This window comes from Phalacrocorax aristotelis, chromosome 8 (genome assembly GCF_949628215.1).
Source record: "Phalacrocorax aristotelis chromosome 8, bGulAri2.1, whole genome shotgun sequence".
NCBI lineage: Eukaryota > Metazoa > Chordata > Aves > Suliformes > Phalacrocoracidae > Phalacrocorax > Phalacrocorax aristotelis.
In genome coordinates this window covers 23,376,733-23,404,280 of record NC_134283.1, presented here as the reverse complement: position 1 = coordinate 23,404,280, position 27,548 = coordinate 23,376,733, and the positions used below count along the sequence as shown (strand labels likewise).

At 45.2% G+C, this 27,548-nt stretch overlaps 2 protein-coding genes across 4 annotated transcripts in view; one reads left to right on the top strand and one right to left on the bottom strand.

Moving 5' to 3' along the window:
* Positions 1-9,576, bottom strand: part of RANBP10 (RAN binding protein 10) — an 86,514-nt gene extending 76,938 nt beyond the window's left edge. For 2 of the 3 annotated variants that reach the window (XR_012662071.1, XM_075101927.1), the window contains exons 1-2: positions 9,291-9,531; positions 8,199-8,310 (exon numbers count right to left, since the gene is read on the bottom strand). Coding sequence is in view for 2 of the 3 variants with exons in the window: in XM_075101927.1 (XP_074958028.1) it covers positions 8,199-8,310; positions 9,291-9,489 (311 nt within the window). In the remaining variant the exon portion in view is untranslated. Of the gene's footprint in view, positions 1-8,198; positions 8,311-9,290 lie in introns of all 3 variants that reach the window. The other variant, XM_075101928.1, reaches the window with a different exon arrangement.
* Positions 9,577-9,738: 162 nt separating this feature from the next.
* Positions 9,739-27,548, top strand: part of TSNAXIP1 (translin associated factor X interacting protein 1) — a 33,546-nt gene continuing 15,736 nt past the window's right edge. The window contains 7 exon segments of the mRNA XM_075101925.1: positions 9,739-10,096; positions 12,894-12,984; positions 14,667-14,770; positions 16,033-16,156; positions 18,904-18,991; positions 24,565-24,767; positions 27,372-27,507. Coding sequence (XP_074958026.1) covers positions 10,086-10,096; positions 12,894-12,984; positions 14,667-14,770; positions 16,033-16,156; positions 18,904-18,991; positions 24,565-24,767; positions 27,372-27,507 — 757 coding nt within the window. The 5' untranslated portion in view covers positions 9,739-10,085.

The window sequence follows — 27,548 nt, the reverse complement described above, 5'->3', positions numbered from 1 at the left end:
ACACCCAATTGAGTAAGTAGAATTTTTGTTCAGTTTGTCCTGCTGATTAACAAACCTCACTTCCAAATGCACTGTTCAGAGTTGCTGAAAATTTGTATCCAGTACATTAGAGAAGTGAAACAGGTTTCCATGACTGAATGGACTTAAAAGACTGTTTGTCTGCCAGTCTAAGCAACAGGCTATTTTTCCTGGCATAGACAAAGCCTAGAAAACAGTAAAGACAGACACTAGAGGTACCACAAATATCTAACAGAAAGGCATACACAAATCAGAAGAAAACACTCTGCTGCCAGGTAGCTAGTTCTCTTAAGAGATATTCTCCCATCCTTAGAGGCTAATTTGCTCTGGTTTATGCTTCGATCAGAAAATTGATAGTAACCATTCTTACGCAAGGAGGACTGACCTGCTAACACAAGTTTTCATGAAAGTACAGAAAAAATAACTGCAATAGTTACATGAGAATTAGGGTTTTTTATGTGAAGAAACACATTACAGAAAAAGCAACATAAAGTTTTGACAAAGGTATTTATGAAATAAGAATACTTTCTCTTTAAAACAATAACAAATAGCCAGAGTTAGGAAGAGCAACAGGCACTGGTTTCACAGATCTTTACACGCCGACTCCACAACAAGGACAAAGGCTAGAGGTGGAGAGCATCAATAAAAAGACCTTGTAAACAAGAAAGAAGATTGTATCTCTAGGATTGAAACTGCAGTGTGGAAACAGAAACCTTATACCACAGGTACAGTGTAAACCCCACTCCTAGAAAAGCAGTTAAGAAAAGGAATCTGGCAGTGCAGTCAACGTAATGCAGTTACACAGTTCAGCTTTAAGGGCCAGTGGGAGCAGGGAATAAAACGAGTCAAGCTTCACAGCAGATGATAAATTCATCCCAGCTACATAAGTGAAGGAAAAAGGCTTCCCCTCTATAAGTTATGCAATTGGTACGATTTAGTTATTAAACAGATAATTGCTTAGATGTGCAACTCTGGAATGTTTAAACAATTCATTCCCATTATTCTAGGGTTTGATTTATTAACTGTGAATATATCCTGAAGAACTGAAGCACAATAATGTTTTACACATATTCTAAAGATGCTTTGGTTTTTTTAGAGTTTACTTTAGCCACATTCCTACCTTTTCTATAACAGATATTCAGAAATAGGGGGGAGGGGACGAGGAGAAAGAATGGAAAAAAAGAAAAACACAAGCAACTTCTGAAATTTTTCTTCTTTACTGTGCCAAATCTTAGAACTCTAATTGGATACAAAAAAAAACCAAACAAAAAAAAAATTAACAGAAAGAAAGAAATAAATTATCACAGCCTGAAATCTGGGAGATCTCAGACTTCAGACATACCTAAACGCACACAAGTGAACAAGTCACACATCACCATCACATCACTGCTTCCATTTTGTTTCCTATTTTCAGAAATTATTTTAATGAGAAACTGATATTCTACCATTACAAGGTATGGGCCCATGATAACTGCTATAAGCCCTGAGTTTCACTTTCCATTTCATTGATTAAAAAGACAAGGCGAATTTAAAAAAAAAAGTTATCAACTGCGAATCAGATACTCCAGTCTCACAATTTGCTTTACATTGAAAAAGCTGCTTACTCCCTTTTGCAAGCGTTTAGCAGAATGACAAAAAAATACAGCTCATACAAGATGTCAACAATTAACATGAAACCCCCACAGAAAATGAGCGTGTCTCTATACTTCAGGGCACCAAAGCTCAGCCAGTCAGTAGCTGAGCAAGCAAGACTTGCTTGGGCAAGAATGTTTGCAAATGGGAACAAGGTGAGAACTGTTTACTGAATCTTCTTGGGGGGGATTTATTTATGTGCCGATTTGTTTAAATTAATGTCTGCAGAACAGCATAAGTTCCAGTAAGCAGACATACCTGCAAACAGAAGAACAACCCCCTCTGTGTGCTGGTTTTGGATTCTTGGAAACCAGGATAGAAAAACTAAAAAGGGGGAGGAAATCAATTATTTACAGGCTTATCAGATACAAATAAGGCATCACACAGCACATGCAGACACCAGAAATCCTCAGTTGCCCCAGAATATTCCTTATCATTCCCTACTGCCACATCCAGACACACATGAAATTATAAGGTGTCCTCAGAACAACCTGCTGATGGATGCACAAGGACAACCATGCCATTAAAACCACCGATGTCAGAGCACTTCATGGACAGGCCTTCTATCAGCATCTGGAAACCATTAGAGCACGCAAGTGAAAGGCTTTTCGAAGAGCAATCACACTCACCATATGCTGAAGAGAAATGGAAAGTTGGCAAGGAGAAACATAAGCAAGGAAGAGAGGGGCAGATTACTTGTTACTAATGTAAAGACTGCGAAACAACCAATACATCTGACCTTTATTTTTCTTTTTCAGTCAGAGAGAAACTGACTATTTTTAAGTCTGGGATATAGTGTACTTGTGTAAGAAAGCTAAAGTAAGATTTTAAATGAACTATGGTATGGGCTAAGCTAGATTAGCTCTTAGGCCACTCTCCTCAAAGTACTCTTTCCTCCCTCTCTCAGAAAAATACCGGCAACGTAAGTTAGAGCTGACCGACAGCTCTGGACAACAAGCTGCACATCCCACAGCAACAGTGAAACAGTTCAAGCTGGTGCTGGAAGAAGGGTACTGACACATCCTGTTGCCCATGTCTTCCCACCCACCCTCTTTGCCCTTCGGGGTTTCCTCTTCTCCACTTAATGCACAGAAAGCACCGTATCAAGGCCAGAGCCAGCAAAAAGACAGTTAACATGATCCAGCTCATTACACAGTCACTAGTGCTGGCACAAAGGAAAGGGGTTAAAAAAATATCATGTCAAGAAGAAATGCTAGACTGGCTCTTTTGGCAGCCTACCTGAGACAGCTCAAAGTCCTCATGAAACAGCCTGGCTTCCCTGGCACAGAAGGCTGTGCCACTCGGCACCTCCTCTGCCCACAGACCACCTTGCTTTGTTTGCAAAGAACACACAGAGCCGCCGTGGACAGGCAGCAGGCTCTGCTGCTGCCAGAGAGGTCAGACGTGCTGCAGAACACCAGCATACCAAAGTAGCCGCAAGTAAGCCACGAATCAAAATGAAACAATTACCAGAAGAGACAGCTGTCAACAGCAAACTGCCATAGCAAAAGCAATCCACAGGCTGCTGGACTGTCTTTCCCAGGAGCAACTCAGAAATGGAGGAGGCTGGAGGACAGGTGACTTCTGCTAGAATCAGGAATCCGTGCACAATCAGGGTCAGCCTCCGGAATGTCTTCCCCAGTCACACCCCATTACAACTGACCACATGGCTGGGGGAAGGTAAAACAGGTCAAGAAACCAAAATGGCAGTCAGGAACAAGCACTGCCACCAAGGAGACAATTCACCTTGCCCCAGCATAGAGGACAAAAAAAGACGAATCGTCCTCCTGAGACAAAACAGCCTATAAGCTGTGGGTTGACTGCCCTACCCTGATGAGTCTTGTACTGTTCCTGTTTACCAAGCAGAGATGCTCTAATGGGGAAACAGAAGCTGTGAGACGGGCTGACAAATCAACAGCAAAAAGAAACACATATTTGAGAGGGAGAGTCCAGTGCTTCAAATATAGTTAAGGTTGAACTGTTATAAACATCATGATAAAAGCAGGAGTTATTTGTGGCAGCGCCAGAACACACAGTCACATACATTTCTGCCAGTCTGCTCATCTGAGGAATGATGGAAGCATGCCATCCACAGCACCACGGAGACGTTTGGACTGGAAGGGACCTTGGGATCTTCCTTCTTCATCCTTCTGCCCAAAGCATAACTAAATGTGAAAGTTACATCGGGCTGTCTGGGGCCTGGCCCAGGCAAATTTGAAGAACAAGACGCCACAGCTTCTCCAGGCATTCTGTTCTGGTGCTTAACCATTTTCACAAGGAAAATTCTTTCTTATCTCCAGCTGGCATCTCCCTTGCCACAACCTGCAACCCATCACCTCTTGTCCTTTTGTTCCAGTTGACAACGCTCAGGAGACACGAACGTAATGGCTCAGGAATTAAGTATCCTGCAAGTCTTAAGATATAACTGTTCAACCCCACTTTGAATGAAACTAAATGAGGATTGCTGCAATCCTACTCCTCCCTCTTCCAGCTCAGCCCATCCCTTCATTGACTAGCCTTCAACCCATGTCAGGGAACACAACCCTGGAAAGCAGTCCTCAATTTAAAAAACAAGCCAAAAAAAAAAACCCAGCAATTTCTGACAGTGACATCAACAGGTTAAATCACCATAACTGTTTTGATGTGGTCAGCTTTCAACCAGTCTTCTCCTTGAACCAGCTCACCACAGGACTGGGTTCCAGATTGTCAGCATGAGGGAAGACACAGAAACATACTGCAAATGGAAGGGCAGAATCCCACAGCCTTGTCTTGCACCATCTTAAAGCGTGGTGGAACCACTCCCTGTGTGTTGAGCACAGACAAGGAGGTGAGAAGAGGGCTGGAACTAGAGACTGAGACTAATTAAATTCTCCTCTACTCTCTGAGGATAAGAACCATCTCCCCAGAGAAAGAGTGGCACAAACAAGAGATCAATCTATTGACAGATCTGATTTGTTACATGTTACCTAGCCTCCTTGTCAAGACAATTTTTCAGTGGTAGCCTGGCAGCCTCCCCTCTCCCAGAAAAACAAAACAAAACAGTAAATAAACATCAATAAAGACTAAACATACCAGCACGAGAAGTGACCACCATTCAGCCAAAAGTAAGTCTCAATCATCTTTCTTCAACAAAAGATTGTGGTAATACCTCAGCACATAAGCAGTGGAGGATCCAAAGCTAAGAAAAGCTGATAAATCTTAAGTTTCTTAAGTGCATCAAATGGACTTTTTGCATGTTGTACTTCCTTTGAAATATCCGCCAGTCAACTAAGCTAGATTTTACTGATGTCGAGACAAAAAAGTCTAGAGATGGGAAAGTTTTCATAAATCATTTGCTTCTTAACAAAAGCACCTTTACAGAGCAGGTACATTAAAGAGCAGGGGAGAAAGACAGCACAGAAGAGGAAGCTTTTCTGCCAGCTACGGGTGCAGTACTGTGGCATTCTAAAACAACTTGTGCCTGTGCTGCTGCAGTCCCTCCCTCTTCCCTTGCGCTGGGTTTGCAAAACTGAGCAGAGAAGTCATCTGCCTGCAGAACGGGGGGAGGTGAGGGTGGTTGTTTTTACTGCCAGATACAATGTGGTGGGAGGAATCACAGGAGAGAACCACAGCATATGGGATTTAAATCACCTTAGCCCCATGAAAGTCACAGAAGGGAGAAGTTAAAAAGGTTGTACTGATAGTTCAGTCACCTCTGTAGCTCAGGTTTCTCTACCACAGTGACACCACCAATACAGAACTGGCACTGTCTGATGCCATTCAAGAACCCTCTTAGCACAGCGTATTATATACAGGCAGCTTGTCTTTGTCAGGCTGCAAAAAGTCATCCTGTGAGCTTCAGGATTCGTACATCTCCAGTAAAACCACTGGGAGCTTCTATCCCACTTCTTACCTGCACCCTTTGTGTCTGTTGTTTATTAGTAAGTCAGCATCTAACCAGAGTGTAGAGCACTAGACTAACGATTTATTAGCACAGAAAGATGACAGCTTTAAGTTATTGAGCAAAACTCAGTCAGAACTACTCAAAGCACACTTCCTGAAACTCATTCCACAGAAGTATTTTTTGAGTAAGTCTTGTTTTGAAACCCAATCACTCCCATTTTAAACCTAAATCTGAAAAGCTATTATGAACTCCAGCAAGAGTGACACAGTGAATATCACCATGTGATCCTTACCTCACTACTCTGTATGGCATCAATACGATATTGAGCTACAGAGCAGAGGCTTTACACTTGAAGCATCCATTCTGGAAATGAGCTCAGAAAGATTCCTCTTCCTCTACCCTGGCTAAAGAGCTTCCAATTGAGTTCCTAGGGACATGCTTTACCACTTAGGCCACTTGAAAATTTCCTTTCATTCCCTCCAATCCCTTCTTTAGATTTGTGGACTTTTAAGCCTCTGAACTGAAGCCACCATGGTGTAATAAACACTGGAGAGCTTCATAAGTGGAAAGATGTCTCTGCCGCAGTTCACTATCACAATGTACTGAGCCTCCAGTGGGCAGACTTCAAACTATTAAAGATGAGACACACAAGAGTACTTTAAGTGACAGACAAGCAGCAGCTACAATATAAATTCACAATTACAAATCCACAGCACCACAGTGTGCAAGATAAAAATTGGAGCACTCTCTAACAGAAAAAGAAAAGCAAGGCACAGGAATGGCTGAGACGTCAGACAAGCTCTCAAAGGCTGCACTGACTGCAAATCATAGCTATCAACATCTCACGCTTGTATTGCGATAATGCTAATACACATGGTTCCCTATCTTTGAAAGTATCCCTGGAAAGTAATTGTAATTACAAAATACAATAAAAACAAAAATGGATTACTGATATAGAAAACTAACCTTGGGAAACAAGTGGCAGATTCCATTACCTCCCTGTAAGATTGATCTAGAATGCAATAAGGATTAAGTGCTGTTCAGTGACCTTCCATAACATGATTTCTTTGGAAAATTGTCTTGAAGTTCACTGTAAATTATTTTAATTTTAGCAGTTACATAAACTAATCAAATGCAGAGTCTCAAAACAGACAAGCAGTTAAAGCCAAGTCAGTGAACTTAAAGAATAAAGATGGTCTTTTCACTGCATTTACAAAGCGTTCAGCCCAGCATCCACCTCTGCACAGATAACCTAGTCATTATTACAGGCCTAAGTGCAGAACAATTCAAGATCCTCTGCACGTCGCTTTACAACTAGGCCACTTCTTAATTCAACAATGACAGCAAAAATATTTGACAGTAAGAAATTATTACTTTAATTTGGTTTCTAGTAGGAATGTTTGCTGCCTTTCCTTAAGACCCCTAAACTGGCCAGAGTTCAAATGTTATTCTTGAAGGCCTGGATTAATTAATGACACTCAATACCTTCTCCTGTGCAGCCTTCCCTTCTGGACAGTCGTACCTGCGATATTCATCCTTTAACAATGAAAAACACCAAACACACACACAGCAGGCCGGTACCTTTATATCAATTAAACCTACATTAGCAGTAGAAACCCAGGCCTTGTCAGAAATGCCCTTTTATTGCTTTCCCGCATTTCCCAACATCCTGAATACAACTCCAAAGGAACTCCCATACATCCTGGTTCAGTTGCATTTTGGACCAGAATAATGCCCAACACAGTGACCGCAAGACTGGATGAGATCCAAAACCCACTGCCAGTTCAGTTCACAGAGGCGCCACCTAGTAAAGTATGGCTGCGTCTACCACTACACCAAGAGGATGTGATGCCTTTGCAGTTCTTCCACTTTCTACAGTTCAAAGTAGCATAGACCAACAGGGCCAACACAGGCTCAACAACAGCCTACAATATTAAATGTTACCACAAAAAACATGATTTGGTCAGGAAAGACCTTCTCATATGTAGCATTCTGGCTGCAGCAGAGTCTCCCAAGCTTCCACAGTTGTTATCTGCCAGGATACTCTGGGGTGCAGTCTATCCTGCAGTAATGACATGAGTCCAAATACAGGTCCTAGACTAGAGATGACAGAAGTAGCGCAGATTCCAGCCTATATTCACAATCATCTCACTTCCCTCTCTTTGAACATCTTTTCCTTGATGATGCATACAGGGTTTCTAAAAAGCCGACTCAAGTTCTCCTTCCAGTGCTCAAGTACTGCTATGACTGCTCTTCATTATGCCAACACCGCTCTAACAGTCCAAAATTAAGTGCAAGGTTCCTCCCTTCTATTTCACTCCACTTCTAAAGCACCATAATTCCAGAAATCTGAGTGACCAGACCAAGCTAGCAAGAGGAAAAACTATTTTAATTCAAATTTCACCAGACACCCAAAGCTTCCTAAATGTTTTAAAACTGCCTATATCAAACAGCACAGAAAGCAGCTGTTGTGTAAGTGCCTCTGCTTCCAGTGACTTCTGCCACGTTTACATCTGTTAACCAAGAGAATATAACCTCCCCGTGATGTACCTGCCTGTTACACCCAGCAGCCATGGGACCTCTAACCCTTCCAGAAAGGAGGCCAGAGTACAGCAGAACTGCTAAACAGACATCACCAACCACCAAACTGCAATAACGCACTTACCCATCTCTACCTTTACTGACAATCTTCACTTCAAAGTAGTAAATGCCACAGGCTGCAGGTATAGGGTGCGTAGCCCTGACTGAGGCAGCATCTTTGTGATTTTTACCATGACCTAGGAAAGAAAAGAAATATAAGTACTGATGGGATTTGAAGTCTCCCACGTTTTGACCTAAAGCACCGCTCTCTGAACACAACAGGGATGTTTCTACATATATCCAACAATTTAAAGCACACTTTTCAGAGAACTAGAATATACAGTCCTGCACTGCCACCACAAACAACCCCTACACCGCAAGCGCTGTAGTTTTTCCTTTGTTTTCACTGTGAAGTTCCTGGGAGTGACTCACAGCGCTACCTCTCCCCCTCCCCACGTCCATAATTTGAAGATCAGCGTACACAAACAGAACACAAAAATGATTACACAAGAGGGGAATGACATCAGTGTTTACTAACCAGGCAGGAAAAGGAATGATCAGTTCTCCGCTGGGTGGGTAGGGAGAACAGCCTCCAATAGCAAGCAAGAAAAACATCAGTGCGATTCCCCAAGTCCTAGAAGTCTGTAAGCATCTATTTTATGTAAACTCAAGGAGCCAAAGCCCCAGTTATACAGCCTTGTCGATGCCATCCCGCCCCTCGGCAAGGTTTTAAGCAGGGTGACAGGGTAAACAGACGACCTGACTGCACGGAGGTGCTCGGCCCGTGCTCGTGACACCGCAGAGCGTTCGGCCGGCCAGCGCGTTGCGCCGGGGGAAGAGCCCTGGGCTCTGGGCCGCCTCCACGTCCCCAGCCCAACAAAACCCGGCTCCGGGCTAGACACCGGCCTCAGCTCCCAGGACCGACGGCCCTCCGCGGGGTCCAGCAGCCCTCCCCGGGGCCCGGCGGCCCCCCGCTCCCCGGCCGCGGCCGCCCTTTCCCCGGTGGCCGCCAGACCCGCGGCCGCCCCCGCGGGGCCCGGGTCCCAGCCCGCCGCCCGGCTGGCTCCGGGCCGGGCCCAGGTCCGCGCCGGGACCGCCCCGCTTCGGGCCGGAGCCGAGACCGCAGAAGCCGAGGCCGAAGAAGCCGAACCCGGCGCCGCCGCCCCCAGCCCAGCACCTTTGTAGTGGACGCGCAGGTTGCCCTGCGAGAGGCCGATGTAGTTGTACTTGTCCTTGGGGCTCCAGGACCGCGGCAGCGGCGTCTCCTCCTGGTTGACGGCGGGGTAGAGGCGGCGGAGGCGCCGGCTCAGCTCCTGCTCCTCAGGCGGGCACGGCGGCGCCGCATCCCCTCCGTGCAAGCTCCCCGCCTCCGCCATCTTGGATTCGCTTTGTGTCACCGGGCGGGGAGCGAGGCCCGGCTCCGGCCGCCAGCCAATGGGGCGCCGGCGTAGCCACAATGGGGCCGCGCTGCCTGCTGGGAAGCGGAGTCCACACCGCCCCCGCCCACCCGCCTCTGCCGTTCGCCAGAACTACAACTCCCAAGAGCCCCGCGCTCAGAGCCCCGCCCCGCCCCTCGCCGCGCTGCATGCTGGGAAACGTGTACCCCATACACACCCCCACATACCTCCACCCCTACTCACACACACACCCCACATACTCCCACCCCACACACACACACCCATCCCCCGCCCGGCCCTGGTGAGCGCCGCCGGCTGCGGGAGGGGCCAGTTTCGGCCGCCCCGCCGTTCGGGCAGGCAGCGCCGTTCGGGCGGCCTCGCCCCGGGTCCGCCCGCTGGGCAAAGCCCACTTTCCGGCCGTTCGGACGGGGCTGGGCCATGCCGGGGGGCTGCCGCTGTTGGGGAGTGGCACCGGCGCGTCAGGCGCTGGCGGGGCAGCTGTGGCGGCACGCGGCGGGGTCCTGGCGGGCGGTGGGTGGGAAACGTCTCCATGGCGACGGGTGTAAACAGCGGGTATGGCGGCGCGGTAAGGGCCGGGCCGGGGGCACGGAAGGCTGGACGGACAGGGGCATCGGCGTCCGGGCCGTGCGGGGCCGAGCAGAGCAGAGCCGTTCCCGCGGGGCTGCGGGGCCTCTCCGGCCCTGCCGCACGTCTGGTGTCACCGCGCCCCGCCCGCCAGGAACTGCCCTTGGGGCTTCAGGACACAGCATTGCCGCAGCAAGGGCCACACTCGCCCACAGCAGAGCGAGGAACTTGATGTGCAGTTCTGTGGTATTCGCTTTGCCATTGTTACCTTGTATAGCTGGCTCTTCTGGGTGGGTGTTGGTCTCTCATAGAATCATAGAATGGTTTGGGTTGGAAGGGATTAGAGGCCATCTAGTCCAACCCCCCTGCAGTGAGCAAGGACATCTTCAACTAGATCAGGTTGCTCAGAGCCCCATCCAACCTGACCTTGAATGTTTCCTGGGATGGGGCATCTACCACCTCTCTGGGCAGCCTGTGCCAGTGTTTCACCACCCTCATTGTAACAAATTTCTTCCTTACATCTAGTCTGAATCTACCCTCTTTTAGTTTAAAACCATCACCCCTTGTCCTGTCACAACAGGCCCTGCTAAAGAGATTGTCCTCATCCTTCCTATAGTCCCCCTTTAAGTACTGAAGGGCTGCAATAAGGTCTCCCCTTTGCCCCTTTTCCCCAGTTGGGAGGAAATGTCCTCAAGTTGCATCAGGGGATGTTTAGATTGGATATTAGGAAAAAATTATTTACTGGAAGAGTGGTCAGGCATTGGAACAGGCTGCCCGGAGAGGTGGTAGACTCGCCATCCCTGGAGGTGTTCAAAAAGTGTGTAGAAATGGCACTTCAGGACATGGTTTAGGAAGCATGGTGGTGTTGGGTTAGCAGTTTGACTTGATGATCTTGGAGGTCTTTTCCAACCTTAATGAGTCTATGATTCTTTTTAGGTAGCCACAGCTAGTTTCTAGTTTGGAAAGTACTCGGCTTTTATGGAAGAAAATGGAAGCAAAGAGTGCTCAGTACTTTGAGTATCAAACCGGTAGCAAGGTTAGCTGCAGATAAGAAGAAGCATTTCTGGATAGCTAGGAACCTTATTTTGTTTAAATGCGTGAAAAGTGCCCTTCAGATTCTAAACCATGAGTTACTCTATGTTTAATGGTCTGTTATATATTGGAGACTTTCAAAACACTCTGCAGTTCTGACCATGGGCCACTTCATACCCGTCTTGTTCCTGGAGCATCCCTGGCCAGCAGAGTTTGATCTTCTCAGGCACGGCTCCTAGTTGCTGCTGCTTTTCCGTGCCTCCCTGTAGCCAGGCACACAGCACAAGCTTCCACGGCTTCCTCGTGCCAGTGGAACTGTGCCATGAAAGCATGTTATGCGAGGTACAGTCTTCTCACAAGAATGAAGTGTCTTTTGTGTGTCTGTGATCACTAAGCAAAATTAAAAGATGATGCTGGGTTAGTTTTCTGCTGAGGTGATGCCTTAAAGCAGCTTATGAAGAGGTCTGATGAGCAGTGGCAGTAGCACTAGGTAAATGGCAGGAGGATACAGCTAGGAGGAGAAGATGGAATGGCTTTTCATTAGCAGTAAGCTGCTATTGACGAGCTCACAGTGACCCAGGGATCTCACGCAAAGGTGTGGTTCCTTGGGCTAGGTGACCCAACTGCTTGGGGTTTCTGTCTCCATCCTCACTGCCAGCTGCAGAATTGCTCCCCCACTGAGAGGTGAAGTGCCTGTTATGTTTTGAGTCAGTCTAAACCAGGTAATTGCAGGTTTTCCCTTGGATTAGCAAACTAAAACAACTCAGAGAGTTGCCCAGCGTACAGCAGAGCTTACACTACCTAGAACTCAGGAGCCTCTTGTGGTAGGGGGAGAAACAGGACTTCCCCTTGCAGCATCGCTGAGCTGTAACCCCATTTTACAGAGCTGCAGCTTGAGGCTGCTCTTTTATATGCTACGGTGGGAGATCCAACAGCCACTACATACAATCTCCCACCCCAACCTTGTGCTGGCCCTTGGTGGACTCCTGAAAGCTGGTCCAGCTCACCCAGAAAGCAGATGGCTGGAGAGTTAGATCTGCTGAAGGCGTAACAGCTGCCTGCCACCTCAGCATGAAACTGCGCTGGGAGCTGAAGCCAATGCTCTGATATCAAGCTGAGTGTGAGGTCATATTGTGCCAGGGCAGCACCTGCAAATTCACTGTGACCTCTGGATTGCTTTACTATATCACAGCCACCCTCATTTTACCTAAAATTCACATGCAACTGTTTGTTTACTTCTTAAAAGGCCTCTCACATATACATGCCAGTTTCTAGCCTAGGAAAGTGAGTTCCTGGTTGTATCTGTTCCATGTTTCTCTGGTTCTACTGGCTGTCAGGCCATCATGCCATGGCATTACCACCACCCCAGAGAACCAGATTTGCAGGCGCTGGTGGGACCCCAAATCCTGGTTCTTCACCCATGCATCCCAGGTTTTCTAGCTCTGTTTCTAATCTCTCCTCTTCAAAAGACCAGTTTGTTCAGGCTCTCCCAGCTGCAGGGTTCTGCCTGGTGGCTCTCATTGGGAGAGTGAAGAAGATACCAAATGTTGTGCCAGTTATCAAACAGCAAATCCTGGAGTTCAGCTGCACTGCAAATGTTTCCATCAGTCCCTCCCTGTACATTATCCTATTGGATATTTTCATCCATCATGCACTGCATAATTGGCTGTTTACCTTAGGTATACACGAGCCAGACTCTCAAGCTCCAACTGTATATTTAGTTAATTCTGTATATTTTGAAATGTTTCTTCCTTGCCATTGCACAGGACAGCTCCTGAATCTTCCTCTGAGACTCCAGATTGCCAAACAGAGATCAGTGGTCTGAAACACATCCTGTCCAAGAAACAGAAGACTCCAGTGAGTTGAAGAATTCCAGTGAAACTTACAAACTTTAGCTAACTTGGTCAACTTTGAATCTAGCTGGAAGCCCAAGGAACATCCCAAACTAGTAGGAAGTCAAGAAAGTTCTAATCATTTTAATCTTTCTTTAATATATATAGAGAGAAAATCTATGTGCTGCTGCTAATTCTTGAATTTCAGATTCAGGTGTCATCTTTGTGAATTAATTACTGTATTTTTAAGGGTGGAGGGAAGAAGAGAGGAATATAAATGTTGTTCTTGGCTGCAACCTTTTGAGGAGACATATGTGCCAAATACTGAAGCCAGAGTTTGACCCATATAGTTTAAAAAAAGAGAAACCACATGACGCTATGCTGTTTAATCATAGAATAAGAGCATCCTACAGGAACATCTGCTCCCTAGTATTTATCAGTCTTAGTAAATAAAATAAATGAGCACTGGAAAAATCTATATCCAAATTATGAGAAAATAAATTCCAGGATCATGTGACCAACAAACTAATGGGAGGTGAAGGTCTATAAAAGTCATATGTTATTTGCTTTTAGGGTTTGTTTTATTAGTATTTTGGTTGTATTTCAGAAATGGGCCACTTCTATGGCAAGCTGTATTACATTAGCGCAAGAACTTAAAGCATTATTTTGTCCCCAGAGCTGGGCCATTCTGTAAGCACTTTCCTCATTGTACAAAAGATTTTCAGCTAAATAAATTGGAATCTTATAGTTCCTCCAATGTAATCTTTCTGCTTCTTGCACTGAAATCAGGGCATTTAAACTTCTGAGGCTTTACATTTAACTGCTTCAAGGCTTGGTCAGTCTGAAGTTTGGGTTTTGAAAGTCAAACCCTCCTGTTTGTCCATGATTAATTTTTCGTAAATTTTTACAGCCAGAATAGGGATGGATTTGTATTGGACAATTGCAAACCAATTAGTTTGTTGTAATAATGAAGATGAAGTAGAGCAATCCAGCATAGCTGGCTTTTTCTCCCCCCAAAGAATACTGAGAAAGTTCCAAGACAGAATTTAACAGCCTCTTAAAATTAACAAGATTTTGCTTTCAGAAGAACTTACAGTTTCTGAAGGAAATTTCATTCATCGTGTCGTTTTTACTGTTCCTTAGACCTTATCTTCATTACGTTCTACACTGATGCAAACTCTGCTGGTTTGGGTAGGGTCACCAACCTGCATTTAATACTCATAATCTCCGTGAGTTAACTTAGCTCAGTGTGCCTTTACTAGGGCACGCCCTGGTGCAAAACTCCCTGGTGGAAACAAGTCCTAACTCAAACCTGTCATTTTGGTTTTCATCTGGATTAATGCAAGATTCTGATTTGTTTGTGCAATTCTTTTTTTTCCAGTGGTCCCAGTGTAGACCAAGAAACATTTTTGACCCAAAAATATGGACTCTTTCCCACAGTCATATTACCTAGGCAGCACGAACAATAGCTACCAGGAGATTGTTCAGAGGTGTTTGACAAATGGTACTAGACTGGGAAGACGATTTCTTCAAAGAACAAAAAAAGTTTACTTGGTTTTTAGGTGTGGTCAGTCCTGGCTGAAAAGAGTTGTCTTTCTAGTTTGCTGTACTCATAGGCAGTTGTATTGATTCTGGATTTTGGCTCTTTGTTGTGAGTTTGTAGTGCTCAGATACAGCAAAGGGATTTTTTCCTTTAAATCTTTTCAGTTTTCTCCTAGATGTCATTTGTCCACATGGCCTGCATTTCCACCTGGGCAGACCATCCTAAGGAACCACAAACCTTGCTGTGCCCCAGAGGAGCGACAGTCTAAGTAAGTTTAGCCTGCAGTACTGGTTAGGTCACCGGGGTTGCTGGAAGCAGACCTAACAGACCAGAACCTCTTCCAGCGCTAGTGAGGACAGTGATGTTGGGTTACCCCACAAGAGTTCTGCATGAAAGAGAAGACATTGCTGGTTCTGACTAGTAGCTCTATAGGAGATGTCAAGTATTTATATAATAGCGAGTCATGCTTAGTATAAACATTACCATAAAATGCATTCATTGACCAACATTATACAGGATCCTGTCAGGGCTCCAAGTGCACCAACCGGCTCTGCAAGCTTTCCTCCAGGCATTTGGGTGCCTGGGCTCAAGATCGGTTCTGATACAGCACAGCTGGATAACCTGAGACCAGGTTCTGTAAAAAGAGCTGTGAGAAGCCTTTCCTCAGGCTCGCTCACCTTTGGTTCTTGCTGGAGCTGTGGCATAGCCATGTCTATCCTGTACCTCACTGACCCTGGCCTGTTGACTTGACATCCCAGCTTGGCATTGGACCTTCCTCATCACTGCAGATTTGCCTGACCATCGCTGAACAATAAATGACCCTGGCTACCATGAAGGGACCTGCTCTGCTATTCTTCAAGTCCTGTGGCATTATGCCCTGCTGGTCACTGTCCCTGGTTGCCTTGCTGTCACCCTGTGGGGTCCCCACTCCCCTTGAGCACAGGCACCTCAACCTCCGGGGTCAGGGAAGAGATTGCAGAGCCTGTCAGGGCATAGTTGTGGATGATATAATAAGGATAGTTGTGCTTTTGGGTTTTAATTCTAGCTGGTTTTAATATGAAATATGCATGATAACATCCAGCAAAGGGACATTTAGGCTAGAACCTCCTGAGGAACCTAGAACTTCAGATGATGTAGCCTGTTATCAGTTCTCTTTTCAAACAGCTGTTTTCCTTGACACATTTCAAATAATGTAATTAGCGTGTATCCTCTTCTGCCACAGAGAACCCACTCACTTGGCTTTTTATACCACAAAGCATTATGAAGTTCTAACACTGAAGAGTAGCAATAGCAGGATGTCTTGAATAGCCGCCTGCTCCATCAAGGAATTTTAAATTGGCCACTGTATGCTTTTTTTTTTTTAACTGCAGTATGTACATATTCTCTCATGTAAGGGAAAATAATAAAGTCCTGATGTGAAGTAATGGGCAGTAGGAAGAAAACCAAGATCCCTGAGCTGATTTATTATGAGTTCATTGTTACGCATGACACATAAGTTCACGCATCCATTCTTTACCTCTGTCTCTGCAGCAATGAACAGGCCCTTCTCACCAAGCCAAAGCCACGATACTTGGAGCAACTGGAGTCCTACTTAAGGAAAGAGCTGCAGTCTCTTGATCAGTCTAAAAAGAACTCCCAGGAACAGAAGTTACAGGTCTGATGCAAGGTTCTCTTGACTTGAAACTATGTGCTGAGATGGATTACTTAAATTGGCCACCCAAAGGAAGAAGTAGATGAGAAGAACAGGCACCCATGAGTAGTACTGGATAAGCAGGTTTGCAGCTCATGTTAGGGAGCTTGCACAGAAAGCTGTTCATTTGTATGTTGGGGTGCTGTTGTTTGCATGTTGGCTTTATATAGAATCACAGAATTGTTTGGGTTGGAAGGGACCTTTCAAGGCGTCTAGTCCAACCCCCCTGCAATGAGCAAGGACATCTTCAACTAGATCAGGTTGCTCAGAGCCCCATCCAACCTGACCTTGAATGTTTCCTGGGATGGGGCATCTACAACCATTCTGAGCAACCTGTGCCAGTGTTTCACCACCCTCATAGTAACAAATTTCTTCCTTACATCTAGTCTGAATCTACCCTCTTTTAGTTTAAAACCATCACCCCTTGTCCTGTCACAACAGGCCTTGCTAAAAAGTTTGGTTCCATCCTTCCTATAGTCCCCCTTTAAGTACTGAAGGTCTGCAATAAGGTCTCCCTGCAGCCTTCTCTTCTCCAGGCTGAACAATCCCAACTCTCTCAGCCTGTCCTCACAGGAGAGGTGCTCCAGCCCTCTGACCATCTTCATGGCCCTCCTCTGGACCCACTGCAACAGGTCCATGTCCTTCGTGTGTTGAGGGCTCCAGAGCTGGACACAGCACTCCAGCTGGGGTCTGAGCAGAGCAGAGGGGCAGAATCCCCTCCCTCGACCTCCTGCCCACGCTGCTTTTGATGCAGCCCAGGATACGGTTGGCCCTCTGGGCTGTGAGCGCACATTGCTGGCTCATGTCCAGCTTTCCATCCACCAGTACCCCCAGGTCCTTCACTGCAGGGCTGCTCTCCGTCCCTTCATCCCCCAGCCTGTATTGATATCGGGGGTTGCCCCGACCCAGGTGCAGGACCCTGCACTTGGTCTTGTTGAACCTCATGAGGTTCTCACAGCTCTCCAGCTTGTCCAGGTCCCTCTGGATGACATCCCGTCCTTCTGGTGTGTCAACTGCACAGCTCAGCTTGGTGTCATCTGCAGACTTGTTGAGGGTGCACACGATCCCACTGTCTGTGTCGCTGATGAAGATATTAAACAGTACTGGTCTCAGTACTGAGGGACACCACTTGTCCCTGATCTCCATCTGGACATTGAGCCATTGACCACTATCCTCTGGATGCGACCATCCAACCAATTCCTCATCCACCAAACAGTGCACCCATCAAATCCATATCTCCTCAGTTTAGAGAGAAGGATGCTGTGGGGGACTGTGTCGAAGGTCTTACAGAAGTCCAGACAGACGACATCCGCTGCTCTTCCCTTGTCCACTGATGCATTCACTCCATCACAGAAGGCCACTAGGTTGGTCAGGCAGGACTTGCCCTTGGTGAAGCCATGCTGGCTGTCTCGAACCACCTCCCTGTCCTTCATGTGCCTTAGCACAGCTTCTAGCAGGGCCTGTTCCATGATCTTCCCAGGCACAGAGTTGTTCACATCTTCCTGTGTAGTCCGTATCTTCTATGACTGTTTCCATTTTAAAATCAAAGACCAAGTCTTGAAAAAGACATGGTAATCTAAAGTGGATGTGAAACAGAATTTAGTCACTAAACGCCTGAAGATTTCTGTCTATACCCATAAAGCGGCAAGTGTGTAGGTTCCCAAATTTTCACTGCAAAACATCTAATTTCTGAGGTTAAGTTTCAGCATGTGACAAGAAGGGGCTCTCTCATCTAGCTCCTGCCTAAGCCTAATCAAGATCCCCAAAATTTGCTGGTTCTACTGGGTCTGATCCTGGGGGCTCTGTTGTGAGTGTTTGAGGATACACCTTGTGGAGACATTGAGAACCACCACTTTAATTCAAAACACAGGTAGAGGAGGAGTGGGTACTCCTGTTTTTGTACCACCCTGCAGTTAGAGCACTTATGTAGACTGGGAAGTTTAGATTCAATTTCCTCTGCACAAATTAATTCAAATTCTCATTCCCAAAGGAATCCTGTAGTGACAGGGAAAGAAAGTGGTAGGTGGAAGAGAATGGAGGGAAACAGAAAGTAACTAATGGCAAGAGAAAACAGAGATCTCATAACTTTGTTTATGCTTTGAAAATATTTTTACTCTCTTACGCAACATGTTGAAATGTATTTAATAGTGAGGTACACTCAGGGAGAATGCTACTTACTGCTAATGAAGTCTTCCCGTGGCCCATATACGACATGGGAGTTTGAATATCCTCTCTGAACAAGTTTTATTCTGCTGAAAAGGACATCTGCAGAGAGACTCTGCTCTGCAAAGCTTTCCATTTAACTTAACAAAATAGGCAACAACAGCAGCAATATGATCTTGTTACATATCTTTAACATCCATATTGTTACACTCATATTGTAACTTCAGTTCTAGCCAGCTCCATCTGAACAGTATCATCATTTCAGAGCTGTGGCATGATAGACTTGATCGAAGGTTCTCTTGGGCCACTAAAATGTTTGTTTGCTCTCCGTCATGCCGCGGTGCCTATCAACAGGGGAGAGAAATCCACCTTCATCTGACATATTTGGGGTGGCATAGCAAAGATGGAGAGAGAAAATAAAATGTGGTAGCAGTATTTTTATACTATTCTTACTGTCATTAGATGCCATTTGTGTTGGACAAACCAGCTATCCCTGAATTCTGAAAAATGTGCCACTGAATGTTTTCTCAAGCTCTTTCTTCTCTCAGCCCTACAGAGAGACCTTTAAATTCTTTATAGACAACTTCAAGACCTATAAGCCCTTGCTGTCAGCTATAAAGAACGAGTATGAAGCTACTTTGGGTAAGCTCTTGGACTTTGACCTGTGGGGAAAATACACTAATGGAGAGGTGTTCTTACAGAGCTTAGGTGTGTTGGATACATGTATGGGATGAACAGCCTAAATAGGTGCCAGCTGGTAAAAACATCTTCCTGGTCCGTTAGGTCTATTTCCTTCATACACAAGATGAGGTTGTTGGAGGTTTTTTTTTCCTATAATATTTCAGATTCTTAGCTTTAGATTTTTTAAATCTTCATCACATACACTATTCAGGCAACATCAGTGTCTTGAGGTTTTTCTGGGACAATCACATTTGTAGTGGAGTGTATCATACTAATATATTTGGGTGCGCTTGCTCTGTTAACCTGAAGCTTGAATTACTCCTGATGCAAGGCCAGGCAGAGAACTGCACTGGCTGTTCCCTGTCCGTTCTTAGTGTGCTTTAAACTTTGCTTGGCATTCAGATGCCACAGTGATACCAGTACTCTGTAAACAATCACAGAGGGCTAGAAATAGACTGTAACCAGGAGCTCATTTCACGCTGGCCATTGAGCAGCTATCAAATGTCAACAGTTTTCTATTGGGACAGTCTCCTAAAGGGTATATATTGTTTATCCCAGTACCTGTTACCTGGGCTACCTAATGATAATCCATCATATAGACAAAAGCCTTTCTTTACACAGTATACTTCAACCAAGTGAATAAGTAAATTTTAATCATTATGTAAAAACATTTTTTTTAAATCAGTATCCTTCTAGAACTCTTTAGTAGACATTTCTTTGCTTCAGCTGCCAGAGAGGTTACTGGTGCCCATGCTGTAGCCTACACTGTACTGCTTTCTGAAGCTTTTTTTTTCCCTCTTAAACGTTTTTTTAATGACTCCTCCAAATTGCTTGGATGTAATATTTCCCTTTTTTTCTTTGAAGTCTCTGGATACCCAGCAAAACATATCTTTTGTGATTGCTTTATTTTTGGAAATCAGCTGAATGCCAGAGAACCAGTAGGCCATAGTAGCAACTGTATTTGAAGCTCTAAGAATAAAACAAATGGATTTTTTTTAAAGTTAGGATTTGGGTCCTCCTACTTTTCTGTGTATTGAGGACTCATTTTCCTAATTACAGATTTTACCTTGCTAACAAGGCCTGCTTGTTATCCATCCCCTTTTAGCTAAGGGTATTGGATGTGGTTATCTGTAAGTAATTCCCAGGCCTCCTTCTGCTTGCCTAGCACAGACAGCTTACCTGCCTGGCCAAGGAAGCAGTGATCTAATCCAACCCGACAAGTCATGGCCATGGAAACAAGAATGTCCCACTTATCCAGTCCTGATGGTGCACTCCCGCACCGGCTCTGCCACTTGCTGGACACCTATATGAGAGTCAACTCACCTGGCAGGAAAAACAAAGACCAAAAGCTGCAAAGTTTCCTGTTGGTTTAGTGAGTTGAATTGCTCATGAAAGCATCTGTGCTACAGAACAGAGAAAAGCAAATGTCTGAGAGCAGAAAGGGTACAAAAGACGGAGAAAAGGAAGGAAATTTACTGATTTGTGGAAATGTACTCCTAAGTGCTTATCTTTATTCTTAAATTATGTCTGACTGTGCTTAACAAAAACAACTTTAAAATCTGTGAGAGGTGGCCATTCTGAGGGCTCCTAATGTGATTATTTTATATTCTGTTTATGGTCCTTCACTACAGTGCTTGGAGTCTTAAGGTGCAGCTAAATGGGATAGTTTGCTTAGAGTGACGTCACCATCACTCCACCTAACATGCATTATCTGTCTGTAGCATTTCAGCTCCCTTTGAAACTGTAACTAAGCCTCCTTTACACCACAGTATTGTATTTCTCAGCCAGCTGGATGTTATCTTTGTGGTCTGATTTAGCAGCTATGTCTTACTCGGTTTTTTCTGCCATCCTGTACTAGCTTAGCCTAGATGATGTTTAAGGTGCTCAGCACTGCACCCACAGCCGGGGCAGGTTCTCCCCTTAAATCTGCTAGCGTTACAACATATTCCCAGTTCAATCAGAGTATTCTGGTTTTAAAAGAAAGTATTATTAAATGTTGTCCTAAAACTGTACTGCTTGCACTGTATATTTAGCTGCATCATTTTGACAGCATGACATTTGAAGTAGCTAGCATGTGCACAGCTGTGGCTGCAGACCAGAGAAGGCAGCCATCTCTAACAGGAACAGGGGTGTGCAGCCTGTACTGGCTGCTTGCAACTGCATGTCTTCTCCCAGAACTGGGCATACAACTGCAGCTGTAGCTCATTTGGGTGTTAAGGTCATGCTGAACCAGCACTGAGGCTTTATGGCATTATTTCTGGAGTAAATCCACATGAATGTGAAGGTACTAAGCAGAATTTGGAACACAGTGCTATGGAGAAGAGAGCCATCAAATCCTTACCGTTGTTACCTTGATCTGAGGTAGAGGTTATGTTGCTGGGAGCTCCTTTAAGACAAAGCTGAGTGACAGGGTAGGTCTTCATGATGATGTTAGCCACAGCTGAATACATTTCTTGATTAAAATAACACTCAGATTGCTACGTCTACAGGGCCTTCACATTGACTCCATTGTGGTGCTCTGACTTCTGGGCCCATCTAGAAATTCTGAACGTGCAATGAGCTGCATCACAGCCTGAGTTCTTTCCAAGTGGGAGAATGTCTGTCCTTTCTTGGCTTGGTGAGAGTTCTGAATGGTCAGAGAGCTAATGTCCTCAGATGGCACTGGCCAGTGTCCGCACTACAAAATGATTCCTTTGGCGGCCAATGAGTTGTGCTCTAACTTCTGACATACTGGGCAGCTACAATTAAAAATACTGTTGCACTTAAATTAAAGAAGTTTGCTTGTGGTCAGGAGTCAGTTGTGAAACACTCAAACTACACCTCGAAACATGTTTGCTGAAGTTTTAACATGGTCACACTGAGCAACCAAACAGCACAGTGGCAGAATCCCTGTGCTAATGCTCTATTTTTTGCCATCTGTTGCCCAGAGACAAGTATCATAGTGAAAGAGTTTTGCAAAACCTTTGGTACAGTTATAGCACAGAAAGGAAATTCACACCCAAGTGTAATGAGAAAAGTAGTTCCTGTTCTTAGATTTATGTATGCGGTTTAACTTTTAAAATGCAAAATCTGTTGCATAGTACTTGTACATAAATACTAATACCAGGTTTTACTGAGGAGGAAAAAAACTCCAAGCCAGACTATTCAGCATCCACCAGCATTTCTGTCCTGTTCAGGAGAGGGAGTGAACAGTTTTGCTTGCTGAATAATGCAGTTATTCACAAACAAAATAAGGCTTGGTCACAGCCTCATTTGAATCACACAATATCCTATCATTGATAATTTTATTCTCCTGGTGGTATTCCATCTACCCATAAAAACAAGCCTCCACACCAAGGAGGTGGCATCATGAAATTCTTTGTAACTGTAACTAGAATGTGGGACCCAAGTCAAGTACTGTCACTAGGCTCCTCAGGTAAATATCGTTAAGAAAAGTTTTCAAGTAAAAGGGGAAATAGCTGAGACTGAAAAAACATGTTACAGCAAAGAAAGCCAAGAAGACATCATCGCAAGGCCGCTCTCCATAATCTTTGAGAAGTCGTGAAGAACAGGGGATGTCCCAGTAGACCGGAGGAAGGCAAATGTTACCCCTATCTACAAGAAAGGCTCGAGGAAGGATCCAGGTAACTACAGGCCCATCAGCCTTACTTCAGTCCTTGGGAAAGTTATGGAATGAATCCTCCTGGGGGCCATCACAAGTCAAATGAAGCACGTGACTGGGAAAAGCCAACATGGCTTCACTAAGGGCAGATCATGCTTGACAAACCTGGTGGCCTTCTGTGACAAAGTGACTGGCTTGGTTGACATGGGGCAGGCAGTGGACATTGTCTACCTGGACGTCTCCAAGGCCTTTGATACGGTCCCCCACAGTCTCCTACTGGAGAAATTAATGCATTATGGCCTAGACAAGTGGTCTGTGCAGTGAGTGGGGAACTGGCTGACAGGCCGCACCCAAAGGGTGGTGGTAAATAGCTCCTTTTCCAAGTGGCAACCTGTCACTAGTGGAGTCCCCCAGGGATCGATATTGGGCCCAATGTTATTCAACACCTTTATAAGTGATCTGGATAACAGCATCAAGTATAGCCTGATGAAGTTTGCTGGTGACACCAAGTTGAGTGGGGAAGTAGACACTCCAGAAGGGAGAGCTGCTCTGCAGGGAGATCTGGATCGGCTGGAGGAGTGGGCCAGCAAGAACCTTATGAAGTTCAACAAGGAGAATTGTAAGGTCATGCACCTGGGAAAACATAATCTGGGAGTGCAGCACAGGCTGGGATCCACCTGGCTGGAGAGCAGCTCTGTGGAAAGGGACCTGGGGGTCCTGGTGGACAGAAAGCTCAACATGAGCGAACAGTGTGCTGCTGCAGCCAAGAAGGCCAACAGGATGCTGGGTTGCATCAAAAAGGGCATCACTAGCAGAGAGAAAGAACTCATTATCCCGCTCTACTCAGCGCTTGTCAGGCCACACCTGGAGTACTGTGTACAGTTCTGGTCCCCTCTATACAAAAAAGATGGGATGGGCTGGAAGGGCTCCAGAGAAGGGCCACCAAGAAGCCTGCCATACGAGGATAGGCTGGGAGAACTGGGTTTGTTCATCCTTGAGAAAAGGAGGCTCAGAGGGGATCTCATCACCGTGTACCCGTACTTAACGGGTAGTTACAAAGAAGATGGAGACTCCCTTTTTACATGGAGTCACATGGAGAGGACAAGGGGGAATGGACACAAGTTGCTCTTGGGGAGATTCCGATTGGACACAAGAGGAAAGTTTTTCACAGTGAGGACAGTCAACCATGGGAATAATCTCCCCAGGGAATTGGTTGACTCGGCCACGTTGGACACCTTTAAGTGTCGTCTGGACAGGGTGCTGGGCCATCTTGTCTAGACTTTGCTCTTCCCAGAAAGGTTGGACTAGATGATCCCTGAGGTCCCTTCCAACCTGTGATTCTGTGATTCTGTGAAAAGCACGTGAGTTCTTTACTAGATGTGCTGAAGAGAAAGGCAAAAGCAGAGTTTAAGGCATACCTAAAAAGAGAGGATAGTGGGTTGACAATAAATTTGTATGCAAAAGGTTGCATGAGACCATGCATTTGGAGACAATAAAGCAGGTTGAAGTTCATGAAGAATGTTTCTTCACAGAAGAGGGTAAATTGCTAGTTACCATCTGTCTTTAGCCTCATATGCTGTCTGTGCTTAAAATGGTGACAACTTCCCACCTAGTGGAATTTAAATGAAACCATCAGTGCTCATTATATCTTAACAAATCCAAAATAAAATACTGTTCATCCTTTGTTTTCCAAACCAGTATAAATAGCGTGAGCTGAAATGAAGTTGATATGCACAGCTGGATAAACAGCAGGATATAATCCCAAAAGATACTACTCCCAATCCTTGGACAGTCACCAGGCCAAGCAGTAAAAGCTCCATGTTCAATCCCACTTCCCACCAGCACTGTTTTGAGGCTGAATATCCAACAGTCCAGCTGAGTAAAATGCAGGCTTTGTTGCTCATTGTGAGACCCCCACCTCTGCTTTCTTTGGCTCATCAGGAGACAACAATTTGTGGCCTAGAGTTCCTGAAGCCTACGGTCACAACTGTCTCTGAGGAGTGCACCCGGCAGATACTGGCACTGCAGGAAAAGGAGAAAAATGAAATAAATATGTTAAAGCAAGAGAAACAACATTTGTTAAAGTTCATTAACAACATGAAGGAAGAAAAGAATTCTCTTCAGACTCAGGTAAATCAGACAATGGTGAATCAAAGGTTTCCCAACTCCCGTTGGATGTATTTTATACATCTGACCTCTTACCTCCCAGCCTTTTGTCCTTTGATGCCAGCAGAAGTTCAGAGCAGGCACTGAACATCTGGCACAGCAGCAATGCTGGATCTTGGTCAGCTCCAGAGAATATCCTGTTCTCTTGGGACAGGCTGTGCTGCCACTGTCAGAAGTCTTCACTTGTATCACTTGTCCCACCTGGCCCTCCCAGTGTCACATTTGAAGGAGGGAGGAAATAAATATCTACCTGGTACTAATATTTTAAGTTCTTATGCAAAAGTACGTGCACTCTTTTACTAGATTGTACCCTTAGCATCTTTAAATCTGTATCATTCATCTTACTGATGGTGCAGTCACACTGCACCATCATGTCTGTAGGCAAGATTAGTTAGATCTATCCAATTTAAACTACTACTTCATACACTTCTTGAACAGTTTCAGCTACTCGGGCTGAAATGGCACTACTGTTGGAGAGCAACAAGAGCAGGGCTGCTGCCTGAGAAAGGATGAGCCAGGAGCTGAGGGTGACTGCAACACAGTCAGCGCCCCACCAGCCAGGGCACAGTCTCACAGCACCAAGCAAGGTGCTGGCAGCAGTCATCCTCAGCAGTACCAGATGAGGCATTTAAGGCCATGGTCCATCCATGGTGGGGGGATGAAGCAAACGCTCTGGAGCAGCAGGAGATAGGGCCAGAGTCAGGACTGGAGGCAAAGCTGTAACAAACATCCAAAGAGGTCCGTCCAGGAGAATAGCTACCTACAACATCAGTCCAAGGTCCAGTTAGGATACAGAGACAAGACTGGAGGCAGATACACCTACAACATAGCTCAACAATGCCCAAAAGCCTCAGCCTGAGCTTAAGCAGAGCTCCTTGGCTGTGGGCAGATGTTGTGTGGGTGTGGAGGGTCCGGCTGAGGATGGTCAGGACAATTAAGGTTCTTGGGGGCCCTGACATGTGCTGTAGCTAATTCAGGAAATATCGAAGAAGTGTTAGTTGGAAGGAATGTCTACAGTCTCCAGCCCAACCTCCCACATGAAGCAAAACTATTGCCTATGTTACATTAGATCAGCCATGAACTTAGCTTATCTGTCTTGAGTTCTGAGATCCTCCCAGGATGGCGATTCTCCACCTCCCTGGGCAGCCTGTTCCAGGGCTGTACCATCCTCCTGGCGAAACATGAGCAGGAGGAAGAAGCAAATTGTTCTTGTCACACAGCAATTCTGCTGTAGTCAGAGATTAGATAACACCATGAGGAACTCCACCTGGACTTGCTTTCATCCACTAGTTAAAGTACTAAGTTTAAATGGTAAAGGTTAAGAAGAACAATCTTCAGGACAGACTATGTAGGCTCCTTATTCGTCTAGCTAGCACTTTGTGAATGAACCTTAGAGGCTTTGGTTTCACTAGCTAGATCAAAATTCTCTTACATTTGCAGTCCTAGAACTAGCCAGTTCCACTTGTTGGTACTCACAGTCCTCAGTACTCCAGGGAGCCATAAAGAACCTTCTCTGAAAGGAGCAACTGATAATTTATGCAGAGTTATACCTGCCTTACCTAAGAATAGAGCCCGGAATCCAAATTTTAGTTTGGGCTATTTAAGTTTTGCAATCTGGGTGAAGAAGGTTGGGAAAAATAATTCTGCTAAAACCAGAATTCCATTTTTGAGACAGCATTCAAATATTCTAACTGCAGCACAGTTAGATATTAAAAAATTCCTTGGAAAGATCCGCCTAAGCTGCTGACTTGTCTGCTGGTGGCAGCATGGTTGTGGCTACGATGGTGTAGGGACACAGGCATTGCTACAGAGGGCTTGTACTTTCATAAGACTAAAAGAATTCAGAATTCTCATCAAAATCAGAACAGTCAAGAGTTCACCAAGGCACTCGTTACCTTCTGAGCAAAAAGTAAAACACCATCTTGATTCATTCTCTATCCAGCAGATTAGGTAGGTGTTGGCATGTGACAGGATATGACCATGTAATAAAATGCGCATCATGGAAATAAGCTATGGTTTTACACATAAGACTTCCAGATTTCTGATAGTTTTACTTTGCCACTAATTTAAAATGCAATTAAAATTTTAAATTACAATAAAAAATTAAAAATACAGCACAAATACCATCCTGTGTTACCATCCAAGATACATTTCTGTCACCAGTTCCAGTGGTGTAAATTGGTAAATGTAGCAGCTTTTTTTCTCCTGTGTGACCAGCAGCAGGGGCAGTATAAGTTGCTGGAAGGTTTTCTAGATACAGGCTTACAACAGACGAATGGTGTAACTCGGAATATGAAATGTATATCATTCACACTTCAGAAGGCTAAACACTCAGATGGAACACCCTTTTGCACACTACATCTGAGTCTGAACTCTTCTGTCGTATTTCTATCCAGTCTGTCCTTTTCTACAGTTATCTCTTGCCCACTCTCCTGCTCTGTTTTTTTCCATTTTGCTTCCCTTATCCCACTCACTGCTCCTTAGTTTCAGCTCTAGACCCACCAAACCAGCCCAAGAGTTCCCAGTGATGCCGTGCTTCTGATCAGTTCAAGCCTCTGTTTCCTGCAGGTAGAACATCTGCAGACAAGCATAGCTGAGGAGTATGCTCCCTATCTCAATGAGTACGGTGCCCGCAAACTGCTTCTAGCAAAACTGAGTAATATGCATAATGAACGGCTGGACATGACATGTCACCAAACCCAAGGTAGAGGGAGTAGATCTTTGTAAGAACCTATCCTGCACAGA